We start from the raw sequence: 18,645 nt of genomic DNA on the forward strand, positions 1-18,645 counted from the left end.
CATTATTACTGCCTTTGCTTCACTTTTTTTAGAGCTAACAGTTCACTAGGTGAACCTAAATGCTCTTTTTGTTTATCTTCATACTTCTACTGTGTGCAAAAGTAATTCTATATTACAGAAGTTATCCAGACAACTGGCCTACCAATTTTGTTAAGCAGATGGAAGGGTAACATTCTGACTTACCAGTAGTCATCTCCAGCCATGCACTTTTCATACACTGGTCCATCAAGTTCTTTTGCATCTGGAAAAATAGCCTCATGATGGATGATGATAGTTTTGATTATCTCATTCACATGTGCCTGACAAGACACCTGGTCTTGTATGTCTGGAACAGGCATCAGAGTTGGCCCAAAACAAATGGCCAGGTTGTAGGGATCCATCATGTTTTCATCGCTGTACTGTGAAAGGCTGTTGTAACAGAAAAATCAAGAAAAATTGACTTTTCCACTGTGACTGACCTTATTCTGAGAACTGTAGAAAAATTTATTTTCCATGACAGCATAGAGATTTCCTGTTCTCTAAACAGGAACTGAAGAACAAAAGGTTTCTTCAATAGGTTATATACATTATAAAGTGAGTTTATACCACAAATACGTATGTATATGATTTGTACACTGACCTAATGGGCTAATGCATCAACTGCTGCTGCTTCTGTCTCATCAGTGCTTATTCTTGGAGCTCCAAGTGGACTGGATGCAAAGTTGGTATACATGCCTATCATTTCTCATCAGACTTTGATGCATCTCTCCCATCAGCTGGGTATGTAACTCTGGCAGACTGAATTGAAGACAACCAAGTTCCTGGATCTTGCAAAGGCTTGTGTGACTTCTGTTTTTTGTTTTTACTGTACAGCCTAAAATTCCTAAGCACCTTGCCTTCTGCCCACAAACTCCCACAACAGTTTCATTATGGAAGCGCACGAACAAAAGGCTTTGATTGTTCTTATGAATCAACTTTTGCAAGCTCTCCTATCTTCCAGAAAATGCAATGTTACAAGTTTTCAATTTTGACTTTGAATGAATGAACAGTTGCTTATCTATTCCCTTGTTTAAAAGCATTGACATTTCTAGTGGAAGTGCTGGCTTTTGAGTGGTTCTGTGCAGGGCCAGTCAAACACAACCTGAAGCACTGGGATGCCCTATAGTATGTTGTTCTGCACTCTGAAACAGCATAGGAATTCTAATATCTGGTTGTGTTCATCATATTCCCTCTAGAAAGGGAATTTTAGAGTGCATTTTTCATGTACAAGCAATATAAACCTGAGGCAAGCCTTCAAAATGACTCCCCTCATAATTAGCTTGTAAAATTAATCATGTTCTTTCTTATGCCATGATTTATTAGCCTGTCCTGTGAGTTAATTGGAGACATCATGTTCTACCAATTTATAAAGTGGTTCAGCCTTTATATGTGTGCAAAAATGTGTAAAATGGATTGTAACTATCATTGTGAAAGATGTGAAGTTCTGCTGATGGCTGGTAATTCACAGTGCTCCTCAGGGCTCAATACTGGGGCTGATACTGTTCAACATCTTCATGAATGACCTAGACAAGGGGAGGGAGTGCACACTCAGCTGACCTACAGATAATACCACGCTGGGCAGGGGGCGGCAGATATGCTAAAGGTCAGGGTTAGCATTTAGAAGAACCTTGACAAGATGTAGGAATGGACAAATGACAATTTCAAGTTCAACAAGGATGAATGCAAAGTCCTGCCTGTGCAATGGAGTAATTCCATGTATTACTACAGTCTCGAGCTGACTGTTGGATAGCAGCCCTCAAGGAAAAGCACTGGGAAAAGTCTCTCTTGGACAAGAAGTTGGATGTGACTCAGCAATGTGTCCTCCTGCAAAGCATGCTAGTTGCTAGTTGTCTGTGGCTATATTAGGAAGAGAAAAGCCAGCAGGTCAAGGGAATAGATTATTCCTCTTCCACCTGGTGCTCATGAAACTGCACATGGGCTTCAGTGTCTAGTTCTGGGAGACTGAAAAAGTGGTACAAATCCAGAAAAGGACTCCACAGATGGCTGGGGAGCTGGAGCATATGGGTTAAAAACAAAAAGGGAGAGAGGTGGGTTTGTTCAGCCTTTAGAAAAGAAGGCTACTGAAGAATTTAGCTGCAGTCTTCTACTAGCAAAACTATAAACAAGAGCAAGACAGACATAGGTGCAACAGGACGAGAGGCAACAGACACAGCAAAGGATATTCCAACTGAAGGCAGGAAAAAATGTCTTTAAGAGTGACCAAGTACTGGAACTGACTTGCCTAGAGAGACTGTGGAGTTGCTGCTCTTTGAGGTTCTTGACTGGACAAAGCCTTGAGCAACTTGATCTAACTCTAGAAGCTTTGAGCAGGAAGCTCAAAGGTGAGGTCTGCCATGAGGTCTGATGACTTCATGGGGCCAAGCAGGCATAACTGCATAAACAAAAAGCAGAATGGGATTTGCAGAAAGTCAAATCATGAGAATGTTTCTCCTGTACATACACCAGGAGCAATCTGGAGGCAGTAAGGTATTCTGAATTGCATTCCTGTGGAGAGCACAGATGCAGGTAACATGGCCATGTAACAAGTACAACCCCATACAGCTCTGGTCAATCTGTATGCCTAAGCAGAGGAGAAGCTGTGAAATAAACCTTTAAGACATTTATATGGTGTCACAGTTGGAGGATAAATTCAGTTTCAAATGAATGGTTATTTTAATAAAACTTTCGATCTCTGCCCCTCTTTTAAATATTGCTTGAAAGTGGTTCAGAAATTACTAGAAGAAAGGAAATGGGAACAGCTGTGAATACAGGTACACACAAATAACCTGGCTGCAAAGACACTGTTTCTATAGGAACAGACAGGCTGGATGAAATGGGGAAGGTCACAAAGAATGAATCAAGCAAGGGCAAATTTAGGAAAAAAAGAGGAAAAAGATGATATGAAGACAGATCTAACAGGAAACAGACATTATGGCAGCAGAAAGAGCAAAGCTGGAATCAGGATGAAGTGCACATAACCAAAATTTTCTGTGAAAACACTGGGGTCAGCAAAACCAGAGAGGGCTGTGAAGGACTGGAGGAAGAAACACAGTGCAAATGCCCAATCTGTCTTTTATTTTCTCTTAGAGAATGAAGAAGTTTTTCTGGAATGATGAAGACATGAACATCTCCTTCCAGTCTCTGTTTTGCAATGTGAGAACCAAGCTGCTTTAAATCAAAGCATACACAGGTGATGGATGTTCTCTATACTCATAGCCCCTATATCAGAACATGGAAGTAGCAACACGAAGTCTCACCCTGGCAGTGCCTAGCATCAGACAGGTAGTCTGTGGTACCTGTGTTGCTTGAATATACTAGTTTTTTTCCCATCCGGAGATTAAAAAAAAAGCTTGAGATAAGGAAAAAAATAATCTATTTTTGGATTACATGAACTAATTCTAATGTAGTTACAGTTTGTAATCATTATTTTTCTTATCAGCTGATTTTCTTGCCAGCTTTAATGATGTAGCCTGCACTCCCCATTTCAGACAACACTTTAATCTGTCTTAGAATAACCTTGTTCAGTTTTGGACAAATAGAATTTTTCATTTGAATGAAAACCAGTGGTTTTGTTCTATTTTTGTTGCCAACTAGATCATCTTTTGTGTTAAATGGAGCCTAAATTTGAATTCTACATGGAGTATGAGTAAACCCAAAGAACTTCAATACCAGCAGAGAAAGGCAGATAAAGATACAGTACCTCAGGTAATTATAAAGCACTTACTGATTGAGGAAGGCGAAGAGGTATCTCATCACTATGAGGACCGACCTGGGCAAAGTAAGGAGGAGTTTGCGGATGTGAAGAGCCCTCTCATAGAGATTGTCTATTCCTGCAAACAGAAGAAAATATTTCATGTTCCCTTGCATATGATTGTCTAAAACAGTATTCAGTCAGTTTACTCAATTAACTTTGACTCTTCACCATCACAAGCTCCTAGTCAGTATCTTCTCATTTTGGCCTATTAAAAAAATAAGGTCTAGAAGTTCTTCACCCTCTCATTAAACCTACACAGTTTAAAAGTAACATCTTTATAAGAAGCCACAAATCTGCCTTAGCCAAACCCTGGCCACTTGCTGAGCTTGACAGCTCACAAAACCACAAAATCAGTACATAAATAACCTGAGGGAACCAAAAAGACATGTTGGCCATCTGTTTCAAATACAGATTCATTCTCTTTATTTGAAGGTTCACATCAGATATATAATATTCCAATCATTGAGCTTCTCTAGTAAGTTTTCTTGATCAAATGTCCAGCTATAACTCTCTTAGTGGCAAAGTAGGAGAAAGGCCTTAATGTTTTTTGGTGTGCAGACAATTAACACAAAGATAGCATCTTTCCCAAATGATTTTACAGCAGTCCACCAAAATCATTCTGAAACGGGAAAAAACAAGGTCAGTTGATAAAAGCACCAGTTCTTAATGTCTTGTAACAAGCATGCACTATCTTCCATGCTGGTCAGAAAGATTATGTGGCTGCAAATGGGACAGTGATGGGATAAAAGCTTAAACTGTTTTTCAGAATAAGTAATATCTCAATTTTTTTACTCAATGTGTTTTCTGCGTAAATGACACTGTTGGAAACAGCCTAAAATTTCAGTAATGCCTTCCCATAGAATCATTAAGGTTGGAAGAGACCTCTCAGATCATTAAGTCCAACTGTTAACCTGCCACTCTGCTATAATCCCTAAATCCTCAACCATATCTTCCAGCACCAGATCCAGACGCCTCTTAAACGCTTCCAGGGCAACCCAGTTCCTGACCACCCTAACAGTGAATTATTTTTTTTAACGGCTAATCTAAATCTCCCTTGTCTCAGTTTACGACTGTTCCCTCTAGTCCTCTCACTGCAGGCATGGCAGAAGAGACCATCCCCCACCCCTCTATAACCCCCTTTCAGGTAGCTGTAGAGAGCAACAAGGTCACTCTTGAGCTGCCTCTTGTCAAGGCTATGGATGCAATAGATCTGTCTAAACTAGTGAGTTAAACCAGGCTGGGGCACAGTCTTGAACACCGGCAGGTTTCCACCACACAGTAATTATCACACTGTCCAAAGTGCTTGTGGTCTGTGCCAACTACAACTCTTCCAAGCAGTTCCTAGACATGGTTTACAGAATGCATAACCCAGGAACTGGTCCCAGCAGGCAGCACAGACCTGGCAGAGCAGGTACAGAGAGTTTGGCCAATAGCCATGTGTCGAGCTGCCCCAGCTGCCCTACTAGGAGGATGATCACTACTAAGCACTAGCAGGTCACCTCCAAACTGAAGCAGTTGCAAACTATGCATGCTTGAATGAAGTGTGTGTATTTTCAAAACCTTCCTGGTAACCCAGACCCAGTTTCCATGAAAGCCCCTTTATTGAAAATCCAAACTACTGCCAAGTGGTAAATTTGTGTGCTTTCCATGTTATTTCAAAAGGCTTTTATTTCCCAGCATCGATTTGGTTTAAAGGAGCTAGGCAATGATGTTATGCATTTGCACGCTGCTTTTAAATATGGAGCCAAATTTCATCGTTGCTTGCATCTACGCAGTACATTAGTGTTTGGAGACTGCTGTGGTTTAACCCCAGCCAGCAGCCAAGAACCACACAGTGACCAGGCAGAAAGAATTCACAGCTCAAATTTGCTACAAATTTCTTTCCAGTGCTGTCCATGGAGTGGAAAGAAAGCATTGTTTTGCCTCCACTGGCTTTGCTAAAGAGAGCCTCAAGGCAGAAGGGCCATCCAAACTACAAGCTGGTTGCTGCAAGGAGCCACTGGCAACCCCAACCCTGCAGAAAGGTGGCCATGTCTCCCCTCTCACAGTACTTCTGTCGGAGACCCTCTTCTCATTACTCCGATTTTCAAGAACTGTAATTAGCCCTACCTGAGTGCCCAGTGAGGTATTACCGATTTCTCAGCTAAGAAAACAAAAGTGCTGATAGTACATGACTTGTCCTAATAACACAATTAGCTGCCAAGCAGAAATAGAAATCAGGGGATCTGAAAACTGGTTCATTACTCTAATGATATGAGACACATTCCTAAACACAAGCAAGAGGACAAGCCTCTGGCAAGGCCAAGCACACTGAAAACTAACATGTTTTTTCTGACTGTGGAGAGAGGCAGGAAAGGGACCCAGGAATATCAACCACAAATCAAGACTAATGTCAGGTAAATATCACACAGTGAAGTGGTTATTATTTTTTAGTTCCCAATTCTCAGAGCAGAGCAAAGTCTTTGGAGCTCTGGTCTGACACACCTGCCTTCCAGAGTAGTCTCAGCCATGGGGGTCAAACCCACAAACAAGAGAGTTTCCTGCCAGCAAGACAAGAAGTTAGTTTGGTGTGAAAACACTGTGCTTCTGTCAAAGCAGAGCTGCAGTGCAGTGCAGAGCACAGGAGACGTTTCTGGGGTGAACCAAGAGAAGGGGAAGAGGCCAACCTCTGGGGTTTCAAGACTATAGCTCTTTGTGGAAGAGCTAGGCACCTGTGCCCAGAACTATTAATGTATTTTCACCAGACAATAATGGAACAAAGTACCCTGATAATACAAGGAACTTGTTTTCCTGTGTATCCATAAAATTATCTAGGCACTTAAGTATCCGACATGTTTGGGATCTAATAAGCCTCTACCAGCTACTACAAAAAAAAAGAAAAATAAGAGAGCTCACAGGACTCTTCAGAGGTCATTTAAGTCTACAATCTCACCCTCTGATTTCACTTTAATCACCTCTGAGAAGTGTCTGTCCAACTTGTTATTTAACAAAATCCTCCAAAGAGGCAGATCACAAACTACACAAGAAAATCTACTGGAAGTGCAATCCTGCATTGCTCTGGAAAAATTTTTATTTATTGATCTCCTATAGACTTCCTCTGCAAACACTCCATGCCCTTGAACTGGATGAATGAATCCTGATGCGATTAATGTCATTGCATAAATGAAAGAATTACTTATCAGCTAGCTGCCTCTTTGTCAGCCACGCACTATGGATCAGTTCTCAACAGCATGAGACAGACATAAATCCTAGATGCTCAAGCCTTAAGAGGTGTGATCTTCAGCCTCCCAGACCACTGGAACCTGTTCTGGAGAGGCAGTGTCACCATGGTTTACTGCAGAGACACAGAGAAACAATGAATGTCTACTTTTCCATAAGAAATAACGCATTTTAACCAGCTGGTCACTCACAATGAGGTTTTTGCTAAGGTAGACTCTAAAGTGAAACAGATCAGAAGTGAACAATCTGCCTCAGAAGAGTAAAGGAAACCTGAGAGGGGTTACAATTACTAACAGAAGCCCCCAAACACAAATAAACCAGAACTAAATTAGAAATGGAGACTGGGATACATTCACCCTAAATAACATTAAGAAAACATAAAGTTTAATTAAGCAATAATCCTGAAGTTGTAGAGCATGTAAAAGGCAATAAATATTCAGATATATGGATGCAATACTTGGTGATGAAGAACAAAAGGCTTTTGCAAGAGAGGTGGTTTACCTCTCTTGCTGGTGGTTTGGAAGTATTTTAGGCCAAAAGGACAGTTACATGCTACTCTGGTATAGCTAAAAATGACACAGAAGCACCGTACTTTTCCTAGTCTTGGTTCTACACATGGCCCCTTCTGCACTGGAGATGAGACATGGTTATCCAAACAAGAAGGCTCATCCTGAGAGCAGTCAGAGCTCAGAAACATGAGTTCTGGATTGTGTATGTTCCACCATCCTCTGTTAACAGCCAGCCTCCATGGGCCAACCTCAGTAGGAACAAAAGGATTGAAAACATCTGGCAAAGAGAAGATACTATTGATCAGAACATGTGGCAGGAGAAACCTGGTGTCAGCAATTAATGAATTGTGTTATACTAACAGGCAGTGTTGTGCAAGCTAAGCATATTTCAAAGGCAAGGGTAGCACAAAGGAGGAAGAAAGCAAACAATGGTAATGTAAGGTGTCTCTCTCCTTTAGGACCACTGCTTTAAAGAATAGTATGTCTATGTGGGGGTTACTTGCTGCTTCCACTTGGTGCTGTGCCTACTAGTAACAGTGAATGCTTAATGCATATTTTACACACCCACTGAACGCCAAATGGGACTGAGTTACACTTGCAGATGTAATTTTTATGGTCACTTTGCAGCTGACAAGTAATCTACATGAATATGTATTAGTGTTGAAGTTACCAATTTCTGCCTCTTTCCACTTCGGCAGATGAGTCCAATCCAGCTCAAAGACATGTATATATTAACTCAGCAATGCTACTTACAGCTCTTTCAGATGTATTTCAGAAGGCATCACAGGAGGACAAACACAGTGGTCTCCACTGTCACTTAGGGAAGGAAACACTTGCCATATTGTTGAAACTTTTTCAGGAAGAGTTGACAATTCAGAATGCTTTTTTACTTTTTAAGTAATGGCTAGTAGTCTGCAAAAGCAATAAAATAATTTCCCTTCATAATATTTATGCCTGTAGGTAAACAGGTACTGCTGGCAGCAAGGACTGAAATGAAAATCAGGAGGAAAAAAAATCTAAGTTTTCATCCATCTTGCCATCTTCATATATGAAATTTAAGGGAAGGGAGATGAAACCATGAAGAACTATAATGCTCTGTGCAGAAGCTAAGCAGTCTGATAAGCTGTGTCTGCTACTGCATGGCACAGCGACGTATGTAGAAGTGAACTGTAAGTCACATGTGTAAGACCTCACACCAGGAGAAGAACTGCAGTCCCCCAGCAGCCAAGGTGAATTGCAGCCAGCCCTAAGCACAGCTCCAGTACCCTCTGCCTCAATGTAGCTCCTATTACAAACACTTTGCTTGTGTTTGGCCCAAGCTGTTCCTGCAAGGGGGCAAAAAAAAGTGCAGTGCAGCTCTCCTCCTTCCCACCCCAACCTTGCATTGCTCTCTAGATTACAGAATGCTGCTGGGACCAATAGTAGCCACTCCTTATGCTGAGAATGCAGAATAACAGCCCACAATCAGATGGATTCTTTATGTTCTGTTCTACCTTTCATGATTGCTCTGGCCCAGGGCATAGAATTTAGCCCGAATTTTATCTAGATCAGATCATAAGCCCAAACAGAATAACATTGTTCTCGTGAGTCTAATTAATACAAATTGCCATAAAAGTCATAGTAATTTTGCACTGTTTCCACTGTATTTACAAAATGGAAAGCATTATATCACAATGCTCTATTTCATTTGGAAACATATGCATAAATGCAAAGGAATTCCTCAGTGGCTGTACTGAGGAAAGGTTCATTTTGCAGCTGTAGCTTCAATTATGCTTGACATCCATAACTAAGTACTTCAGTTTCAAGGGGTTTTTCACTAGCAACATTGCATTTCCATATAAAATGTGTGACATTCTGCCCTTTTGCAGTTTTATGTGAACATTAACTTTACAAATTTGCTTTCTCCCTCCCCCCTTTTATAGCAATTTCTGCCAAAGATTAAGAAACCACACTGACATTTATCTTGAAAAACTATTTGAAAACAGCTTAATGTTTTTTTCCTTTCCATACTAGTTTTCAGACAGTGAATGCAATATGCATTAAGAGTATTTAAACCTTCTTAATTAAAAATGTAAACGTTTTCTGGACTTTATTTATCAATGTGATTTAAAGAAGTTACCTGCGTTCTCACAGAGAAAAGGAGTCTGGCCCTGCTCCCATTAACATGTGAGGCCACATAAGCACAGAAGAAGAAACTAATGCAACTACAACTCGTTCAAAGTTTGAAATGGAAGAAAAATCTTGCCTAGACTGTCTTCTTTTTTTGCATGATATCCAAAGCGTTAAGATTAAAATATAGCAATGGAAATGGTCTTTTAGACTGACAGTTTATGACAGTATGTGCTGTGTAGGTGCTATGTAAACTGAACTGTGAAATGCATACTGGTTGGTTGTTTTTTTAAAAGCATCTAATGCCCTGGAAGTGGTGGACCACTCAGCAAAGCACATAGAATAGGCATACAGCTGTAAAAACACTTCACCTCAGGCTTCTCAGATAATCAGAAGACATAGACACACAGCCCCTGTTCCCAGCATATGGTTTGGGGGCTGGCTGTGGGTGCAAGGCACAAGGACTCTTTCTTTCTTTCCTCATACCACATTCAAACTCCCCCCCACTGTAACAACACAAAGTAAACTCACCCCAGTGTTCTCCAAGAGAAAATCCCCTTTGTCCTACCATGGTTCACACTTACTTCTCCTCCTTGTGCTGAAGGCATTGACATGCCATTTTCCAGTGCCCCTAATGACAATCTTATGAAAACAAAACCATCCTTTCCATTCTTCCTGCCAGAAAACAGATCTCGGACTCTTACAAAACATTATCAAGAAGAAAATCTTCTATAGCAGGAGTAGTAGAAGTCAAACCTAGCAGAACTACTCAGTCATTACACTTTGTTTTGACAAACTGTCATAAAGATGACAATCCAGATTTATGACACCCTCAGAGAACACTCAGTCTAAACCAGGATCAGATGGCAACACCTTTCCCTCAATAAACATCTTATAATGAAAAGCAGTTGCAGGCTATTTGTTGTTACTGATTTTAGCTCTGTTGGATGATACCATTATTTAAATAAAAGGTTGTCAGAGGTGGTCTCTTTCGCAAGAAAATAATTAACTGCCTACTTGGAACATGCAATAGTTGGACATTCTCTAAGGAAATCAAGACCTAACACTAGAGATCTAGTATTCATTGCCATTTTTCTTTAAGTTCTTAATAACAAAATAAATACCTTTTTGGGATAACTGAACTGGAACCCTCTCAGACAGTGATGCTCTGAGAGGTCAGCAAATCTCTCCTGCTTGCAAAGGTGCCATGTACATCTATCTACTCAGTCCACCCCTCTTTCCAAATACTCCATCCTGTCTTCAGAATCAATGACGGATGGAAACTCATAGAAATCATCCAGGTTCCTCTTCTTGGAACACATTTAAAAGGCTGTTTTGGGCAAATATCTGCATCTCCTGAGCACTCACTTGTATAACCTTTGTAAACTGAACACTCATTCTTGGTGTTTTACAATTGTATTTAAAGCTCTTCAACACAGCAGTGTGCAATACCATCTCCACATATAAGAACCACTACTTATATTTTTCCTAGTGGTTAGTCAAAAGTATGAAGACACAAAGAGTTCCTATGGGCAGAATCTGACAGCAGAAATTTTGAAAAAGAAATCTGGTACAAATATTTAATGATGAAAGTGATTAATCATTTGAACAGCTTATCCAAGAATGCGGCAGATTTTCTGTCAACTAGAGCCATTAAGCCAATATTTTTTCCAGCAGACATGCTTTAATTCATCCAGAAGTTATGGAAATCAGTGCAGGATTATTAGATAAAGTTCTATCATCCCTATCATGCAGAAAATCAGTCAAAATGTTCCTTTTTTAGATTTCAATTTCTATGACTTGCAGACATTTTCTGGGCTGTGGCACCACAGTTAGCTAAAGCTGAACTCAGGCAGAACCAAGACTATGCTTCCTGAAGAGACAGTGTTCCTCTCAGCATCAGGGATGAGATTGTTAAATTGTGGTTTTGAGGTCCTTTAGGACTCCTCAGTACCACCAAGTCTGTAAATATAGGACTCAGGGACTAGAGGGAATGGTCATAATCTGAGACAGGGGAGATTCAGATTAGATGTTAGGAAATTTTTTTTCCCTCTCAGGGTGGTCAGGCACTGGAATAGGTCGCCCAGGGAGGTGGTGGAGTCACCATCCCTGGGAGCGTTTAAGAGGTGTCTGGATCTGACTCCGTAGGATATGGTTTATGGTTTAGGGTTTAGGGGTTACAGCAGAGTGATAGGTTAACGATTGGATTTGATAATCTTAGAGGTCTCCTCCAACCTTAATGATTCTGATTCTAAATAGCAACAACTGCAGAAAACCCTGCAAATAAATGAAACACAAAATATTGCGTGTAGACCTGGCCATAATGATCCATGTATTTGTATCCTCCAGGAGGAATTACTGCAATCCTCCCTATGTGGGATGCAAACAACATGTGTTCCCCAAGCAGGGAGCTGAAAAACCCACCTGACTGCCAGCTCAGGATACTGTGCACAGCATCAATCAGTGGTCCTGCCTGCTGGGCTGAGACCTCTTTGACAAAATAACAGTTTGGAGAGAGCCTGACCTAATTAATATCCCAAAGGACTGGCTCTCATTATCTGTGAAACTACCTTTTTGTCCATTTGGTTGAAGCAGGCAAGTTATAAAAGAAGGGTAGAAGGAAGGAAATTCTTCCTCAAAGCTAGCACCTTTGACCACTTCCAATGAACCCACAAGGAACAGCAAGCCTACTGCTGGTTGGCTGAGCTTCACCCCTCCTCAACACCTGCAGGGATCTGGAAGAGGTTTTGTGCACGTCAGAGCAATTCACTTCTCCACTGAGAACTTCCTGAATTACTGCAACCTCTCTGCGTCTGGGTACAAACACCAGCAGTGCACAGACCTGTGCAATGCTCCTCTAAGCATGCCATTACAACCAGTGTGTGGGAAAGCAGAGCAGGCTCTCCTGCAGACAACACTCAGCTGCTCCCCTCCGTCTCTGTGCTGCAGGGTTTTCCAGCTTGGATCGAGGGTTTTAGGATGAACACAATAAAGGCCCAGAATCACACAATGTTGAGCAGTTAGTTACTTATTCACCAGTGCTGACTCCAAGCTCTGGGGCATGAAAACCTTTGCAGAAAGCAACACCCTCTGTTTGCATGGTCACGACTTCATCCCCTTCTGTCCACCCCAGCGCACAGAGGTAAAGAATAATCCATGTACATTTAACTATTCCTTGTACACCAGAAGATATTCTTCCTGCCCTATTAAACAAAGAGCTGTACTGCACATTAATCCCAGTGGAAAAAAGGGAACAAGCACAGCTGTGTGTATGACTAATAACTGACCCAGACTGCTACAGATGACAAACAAATTGTCTCAAGAAAATCTGTGAAGTTAGCTCATTTTTCAGGCTACTACTGTGTATCTGAAAGTAAAATTCCATTGAGAAAGGAACAGAAATTTCTACTTACTGATACAAGAAATAAGATCATTAAATCTTTCCTTAGGAAAGACAGGATTTTCCAGCCCTCGGAAATAGAGCTTCAGTACTCCAGCAACTGAGTTAATGTCATGGTTACTTTGGTCACCTGCCAAAGGATTTTCACCTTAAAAAGTAAATAAAGTGAATGAAACACACATGCAGGAGCATTCTTGTATAGAACATTTTTATAAGTGAGTGACATTTTGGGTTCTTTCTGTTTTTAGTGTGTGGAAGGTGGCAATGCAAACATTCAAGTAAGATAATAAACACTGATTTAGAAATCCCAAGCTATGATTAAACTAAAATTGGCAGCCTAAATAAAGCTTCCTGAAAATTACATAACCTTGTGATCTCTTAGGTCCTGAACTTCCAGCTAGGTATTTATGGACATGTTGTGATTTATAGATAGCAAAATAAAAAAGCCAAATGTTTTTAATTGAATAGTGTTTCTCAGACTTTTCTCTGGGAGCTTACATAAAACAAATGGAGTTGGGTAACTCTTTGAATTTGAAATGTGTCTTCATTTTGAAAAATTAACACATTCAGGAATATGTGCAGCCATTTTGTCAAAACCCTAACTGAAACCTCAGCCATGACTGAACTATTTTATTTGTGTAATTTTAAAGACCCAATCTTTCTTTTGAAACACTTTAAAAGGTATGTATTTTCCAGTGTAACACTACCTAGGAGAAGCAGTTGAGAATAAGGTAGATATAAAAGCTGCAATGTGGGGGGATGTGGCTTCACTTAGCAAGTAAAAACAGTTGCTCTACATATCTTGTCAAAGACAAGATCAGGTTTAACAAGATCTATAACTAATCCTGGGGATAAAAACATTGTGCATATTTTTTCATGCTTTTAGTAACAGGACTTTTTGCTCCAAGAGTTTTCTCATTAGCAGATAATTTCTCCCTGGAAATTAAAAAAGCAGCTTGTAAGGCCCAAGAAAAAAGAATGTATGATTAAAAAAACCTGTAACAAGTATTGCTTTAACACAGTTAGAGGATTGCTGGATCCTGGTTTCCCTAGCAGAGCAATCCGAGGCTGAGGGTTGCAAGCCACTCATGTTTAAAAAGCTGGTTTTACTTCCTGGTATCTTTCACATAACTCCTCCTCCTTTGGGAATGAAAACAGTGGTTGAAAATGGAATGACGCTTTCACAGCCCATATTTTCTTTGATTGTGAGAGGGATCAGAAAACTGAGCACTCGTACTGCAAAAGATCAAGTAACAGGACTCTCAAATTGCATTAAGTAGTCTTTTGAAACAAATTAAACCCATTATCTTTTCTTTCTGACGATCCTTAAAATAAAATATAGACAAACTACTATTTGCAATTTCTCATTAATAAAAGACTAAAGTTTACAGTTGAATCAAGAATCACGTGTCTTGTCTAAACAAAATGGAAAAAGGCCTCAAGCTCCTAGGATGTAATGGGAAGAAAACATATCATCACTATACTTCATCTTTAAGCACATGGTGGTGCAAAGTTTTAGTTGTAGTACACGAAGTGCATACAAACTGGTTAAACAGCCAAGAAAATAATTAGAACTTAAAAGATTTTTAAATCTCAGATATTACGTGCTCGAATACATGAAAATGTAATTACCTCTCTCAAATGAATTTTTAATATCATTGACTTCCACCTGGGAACCAGACACTCTAAAAATTCCCTGATGCTGAAGACCTGCAGTGAAGATGGGAGACAGTGGTGAAAAATTAATTTATTTTTTAGAATATCTTTAGTCTCTGTTTTAGAAACAAAGCAGTCATGCTAAATGTAAAAAAATATACAAAAACATCAGGGTGGGAATGAAAGAACAGTTTTTTTTTCAGTGCTTACCATATAAATTGATAAATCTGATACAGCTTTCCACAATAAGAGGAATGACTTGTCCTGAATCCTGTAAAAACGAGAGCAGAAGGAGTGAACTGCAAATGGGAAAGAGGAAACCTACCTACTATGGCCTGAATGTAAAAATGCACTTTCTTGGTCAATCCAGATGGACATACAGAGCTCGCAAAAAACCACCTAAGACAAAATATCACTTCTAACTGAGGTCTCTTTCCATTTGAGGAGGGAGGGAGAGGACAGATAAACAGAAAGGACCATGGTTCTTAAAATCACTGAATTGGGAAATTCAGAGACTTTGTTCTCCATCTCTGCCACCATATCTGGCTAACACTGTATGTGACATCTAAGCTCATGCATGCATTTTAGATTTTTGAAGCGAAATGAGTTAAAGCAGTGAATTTGCCTTTTAAAAAGCCTACTATTAAGAATAATAATTCATGATGAAGATGATCTCTCTGCACCCATTTAGCTTGCCTTTCTTTTCCTGATGGAGAAAATTCTATTTCGATCTAAATACTCACAACCTGGTTCCTCAAAGTGGTTTGTTTGGGGTTGTTTTTGGTTTGTTGTTTGGCTGGGTTTTTTGGTAAAAAAAAGTTTATTGCAAACAATTTACAAGGCTTTTCTAAACTTGCTGGACTATCGCAAATGTTCTTGGAGAAGAGCCATCAAATGACATTGCACGGGGGACCAGAATGTCTCTCTCCTGACCTAAGAACGCTCCTACATGCTCTGCTGATTTGTGTGTCTTAACATAGGACAGATGATGGCCTAGCACGTAGTTTCTGGCTGCTCTAAATCGCTGGTAAACACTGAGTGGTGAATTGCAGACACCTTGAGCTGAACATGTGGTTCAGCTGCCTCTTCTGTAGGCAGAGAGTTACTGGGCAAGGGAGGTCACAACCTACACCTCCTCATCTCCCACAGAGTTCAGGAATCATAGCTCCTCATCTCAGCAATGATATGGCATTAGGTCTATAGCTACATTATCAGTTACACAAAGGTGTTTTAATAGAGAGGAAAAAATATTTGTGATGAGAGGGGGAGATGACTATACACTAATTTTCAGTGAGTTACTTGTCTTCTTCTTTTAAACTGCTGATTTTCCAAAAAAAACCGTCAGAGTCCTTCATTTGTGTGTTTTGGCACTTTAAAAATGGCTATTTTAACTCAAGCACATAAGAGGCTATAAGTCATCAAATATCTCTTAAAGACACAAATCATATGATTAAAAACTACTTGAAAAAGTTGGTGCTTATGCTGGACAAATTACTGTTTCATAAATAATCTTAGAAATTCCTGTCTTGGAAGCTGTAATTTTTTCTTTACAAGTGAAATTCAAACATGTAAGTGCTCAGAGAATTGACTAATTCATTTGAAACTTCAGTATAAAACCAGTCTGTATTAAAAAACCATGAATTCAAAAGCACCCTGTAATTCAGAATACACATTTCCTCTCACAAACCAGTCTTTCATTCTCATGCTAAATTACACCAATGGCAAGTTTATGAATTCAGCCAAAGTAGAATAAAAGTCAACTACTAAAAAAGTTTGAAGAATAACACACAGTGAAGCAATGAATCATTGTGCTTCCTGAGGCAACCTAAACCCCTGATCTGCTGTGTACTCTGTGCTATTTCAGTGAGGCTCACAAAAGATTGTATCACTAATTATGCTACTTAAATTGTGGCTTGTTTGTGTTTTAATATAAAACCTAGTGAAGACCTAGTAATGTCTGGATGAGCATTTTCCCTTAACGTGCATCATGGTTCAATAACAGCTAAATAAAAATCTGCATTGAACCCCAGTTGCTAAACCTCGGAATACTGTCATCTTCACCAACACTGAGCAGTCTGGCTCACCCAAAAAGCAGAGTATTAGAAAACATGCACAACATGCACCCATATCTCCTGTTAGTACACTGGTACATGCAAAGAACGTAATGCCTAGGAAGGGATAGCATTTGCAGTAAGAAATTAAAAAAAATAAAATACCCAAACCAAATTATTTTCATACCTGGTTTTGGAGAACCTGTTCATAACCACACAGAACTTTGTACTCGAGGGATTCCCTGAAATAATCTAAACTAGAAGCTTTGGTTTTTGGATCTCATGAAAAGAAAATAATTTGAAGTAGCAATCTGTGTTGGTGAATGTCAAGAACAGTGACCCTATTGCTGCTGTGGATTTAATCTGATGTGTGTAGTCAGTGAATGTACATTTGGGACTAATTATAATTTATTATGATGCAAAACCCTAACAAAAAGCAATTTGGTGTAATATTCTATTTCACTAGCTGCAATCGTTTTCTGACTCATCCTTATCAGGAATGACATGGTCTTTGGGCATGCTGTCCTAGGGCAGCTACCACACGGGCAAATCTGTCATAAGGGCACCAGCTTTCTTGCCCTCTTTCCTTTTAAAAGACTAATTATGTAGGACTCCCCATGTGCAAGTAAGCCCTGTCACCCACGCTGCCATGTATAGCTCTTTCCTCTGTGAGGGAAATTGATGATAGGGTACCATTTCTCCTTATTTGCTCTGTGCTTCTCTAATCCAGGGACTTTTGTTGTGGGAATTTCTGCTTCTCTGCATCTTTCCTTGAGCAAGAAACTGCTCATGATACTCATCCCTTTCATCATATGATGATTTCTGAAAGTCTTTGCACTTCACAGCACCTCCTGCATAACAATAGTAATAGTTTTCCATTCCCTACAGCTGAAGCTGAAAGCTTGATTCAAAGACAGCCACACTGGTATGGTGCTACTGAGCACAGAATTTGTTCTGCAAAATGCTTCCCACTAGCTATGTTGCACAAGGAGAAGAAAAAAATGCCTGTAACATTCAAACCCAATTCAGAGAGCCTGCAGTCAAGAATTTTATTCACTGCATTTATATATGTATTTTTGCAAATTTTGTAAAGATATCTTGCTTGATTCAAAGACAGCCACACTGGTATGGTGCTACTGAGCACAGAATTTGTTCTGCAAAATGCTTCCCACTAGCTATGTTGCACAAGGAGAAGAAAAAAATGCCTGTAACATTCAAACCCAATTCAGAGAGCCTGCAGTCAAGAATTTTATTCACTGCATTTATATATGTATTTTTGCAAATTTTGTAAAGATATCTTTCCCTTAGCTGTATCCCGAGTGTCCAGAGGCACCAATTGTATTGGGCAGGTGCTTGAAAATGAATAAGGAAATAACCATCATTTAGAAAAACAATCCCTCCAGAACTGTGCTCTGTTTCAGTTTTGCCTACTGTACTTGTACACTCATTTCTTAATGCAAACTTCTCCCTCCAGGTCTTTGATAGAATGAATTTTGAGCCAGGTGTGAATGCAACCCGAGAGTGAGGCAGAGCTGGTTCCTCTGTCACCAGAACTATACCTGATGTCTCGTGTGAGAGTTCCTTCGGCCTCGGCTAGAAGCATTATTAGAAATAAAAGTATAAGAAAGAAGATAGTAAATACAGCAAAGATACAAGATTCAGAATAGCGGTGATCACAATTTCACACAATATAATAAATTCCTAAAGTCATAGGAAATCAAAAGTTGGATATCAAACCCAAGGTAATACCGCTTCCCCACAGACTTTGAACACTGGATGTAATGAAAATGACAAGCAGGAAATTGTGCTAAGTTGTGTGATGCACCACTACATCCTATCTTCTAATGATGCTAAGTTTCCAAATAAAAGCAGGCTGCCATACTAGTCCTACTTGATTAAAAAAAATGTAGGGAGGCTAATGTGAGAAAT

At 39.8% G+C, this 18,645-nt stretch overlaps 1 protein-coding gene across 1 annotated transcript in view; it reads right to left on the reverse strand.

Moving 5' to 3' along the window:
* Positions 1 to 18,645, reverse strand: part of SRGAP1 (SLIT-ROBO Rho GTPase activating protein 1) — a gene marked incomplete at its 5' end in the record, with an annotated part of 39,208 nt that overhangs the window by 12,951 nt on the left and 7,612 nt on the right. The window contains 5 exons of the mRNA XM_009078801.1: positions 184 to 408; positions 3,743 to 3,848; positions 13,023 to 13,157; positions 14,642 to 14,719; positions 14,876 to 14,936. Coding sequence (XP_009077049.1) covers positions 184 to 408; positions 3,743 to 3,848; positions 13,023 to 13,157; positions 14,642 to 14,719; positions 14,876 to 14,936 — 605 coding nt within the window. The remainder of the gene's footprint in view (positions 1 to 183; positions 409 to 3,742; positions 3,849 to 13,022; positions 13,158 to 14,641; positions 14,720 to 14,875; positions 14,937 to 18,645) is intronic.

This window comes from Acanthisitta chloris, unplaced genomic scaffold (genome assembly GCF_000695815.1).
Source record: "Acanthisitta chloris isolate BGI_N310 unplaced genomic scaffold, ASM69581v1 scaffold8417, whole genome shotgun sequence".
In the NCBI taxonomy this organism is placed as follows: Eukaryota; Metazoa; Chordata; class Aves; order Passeriformes; family Acanthisittidae; genus Acanthisitta; species Acanthisitta chloris.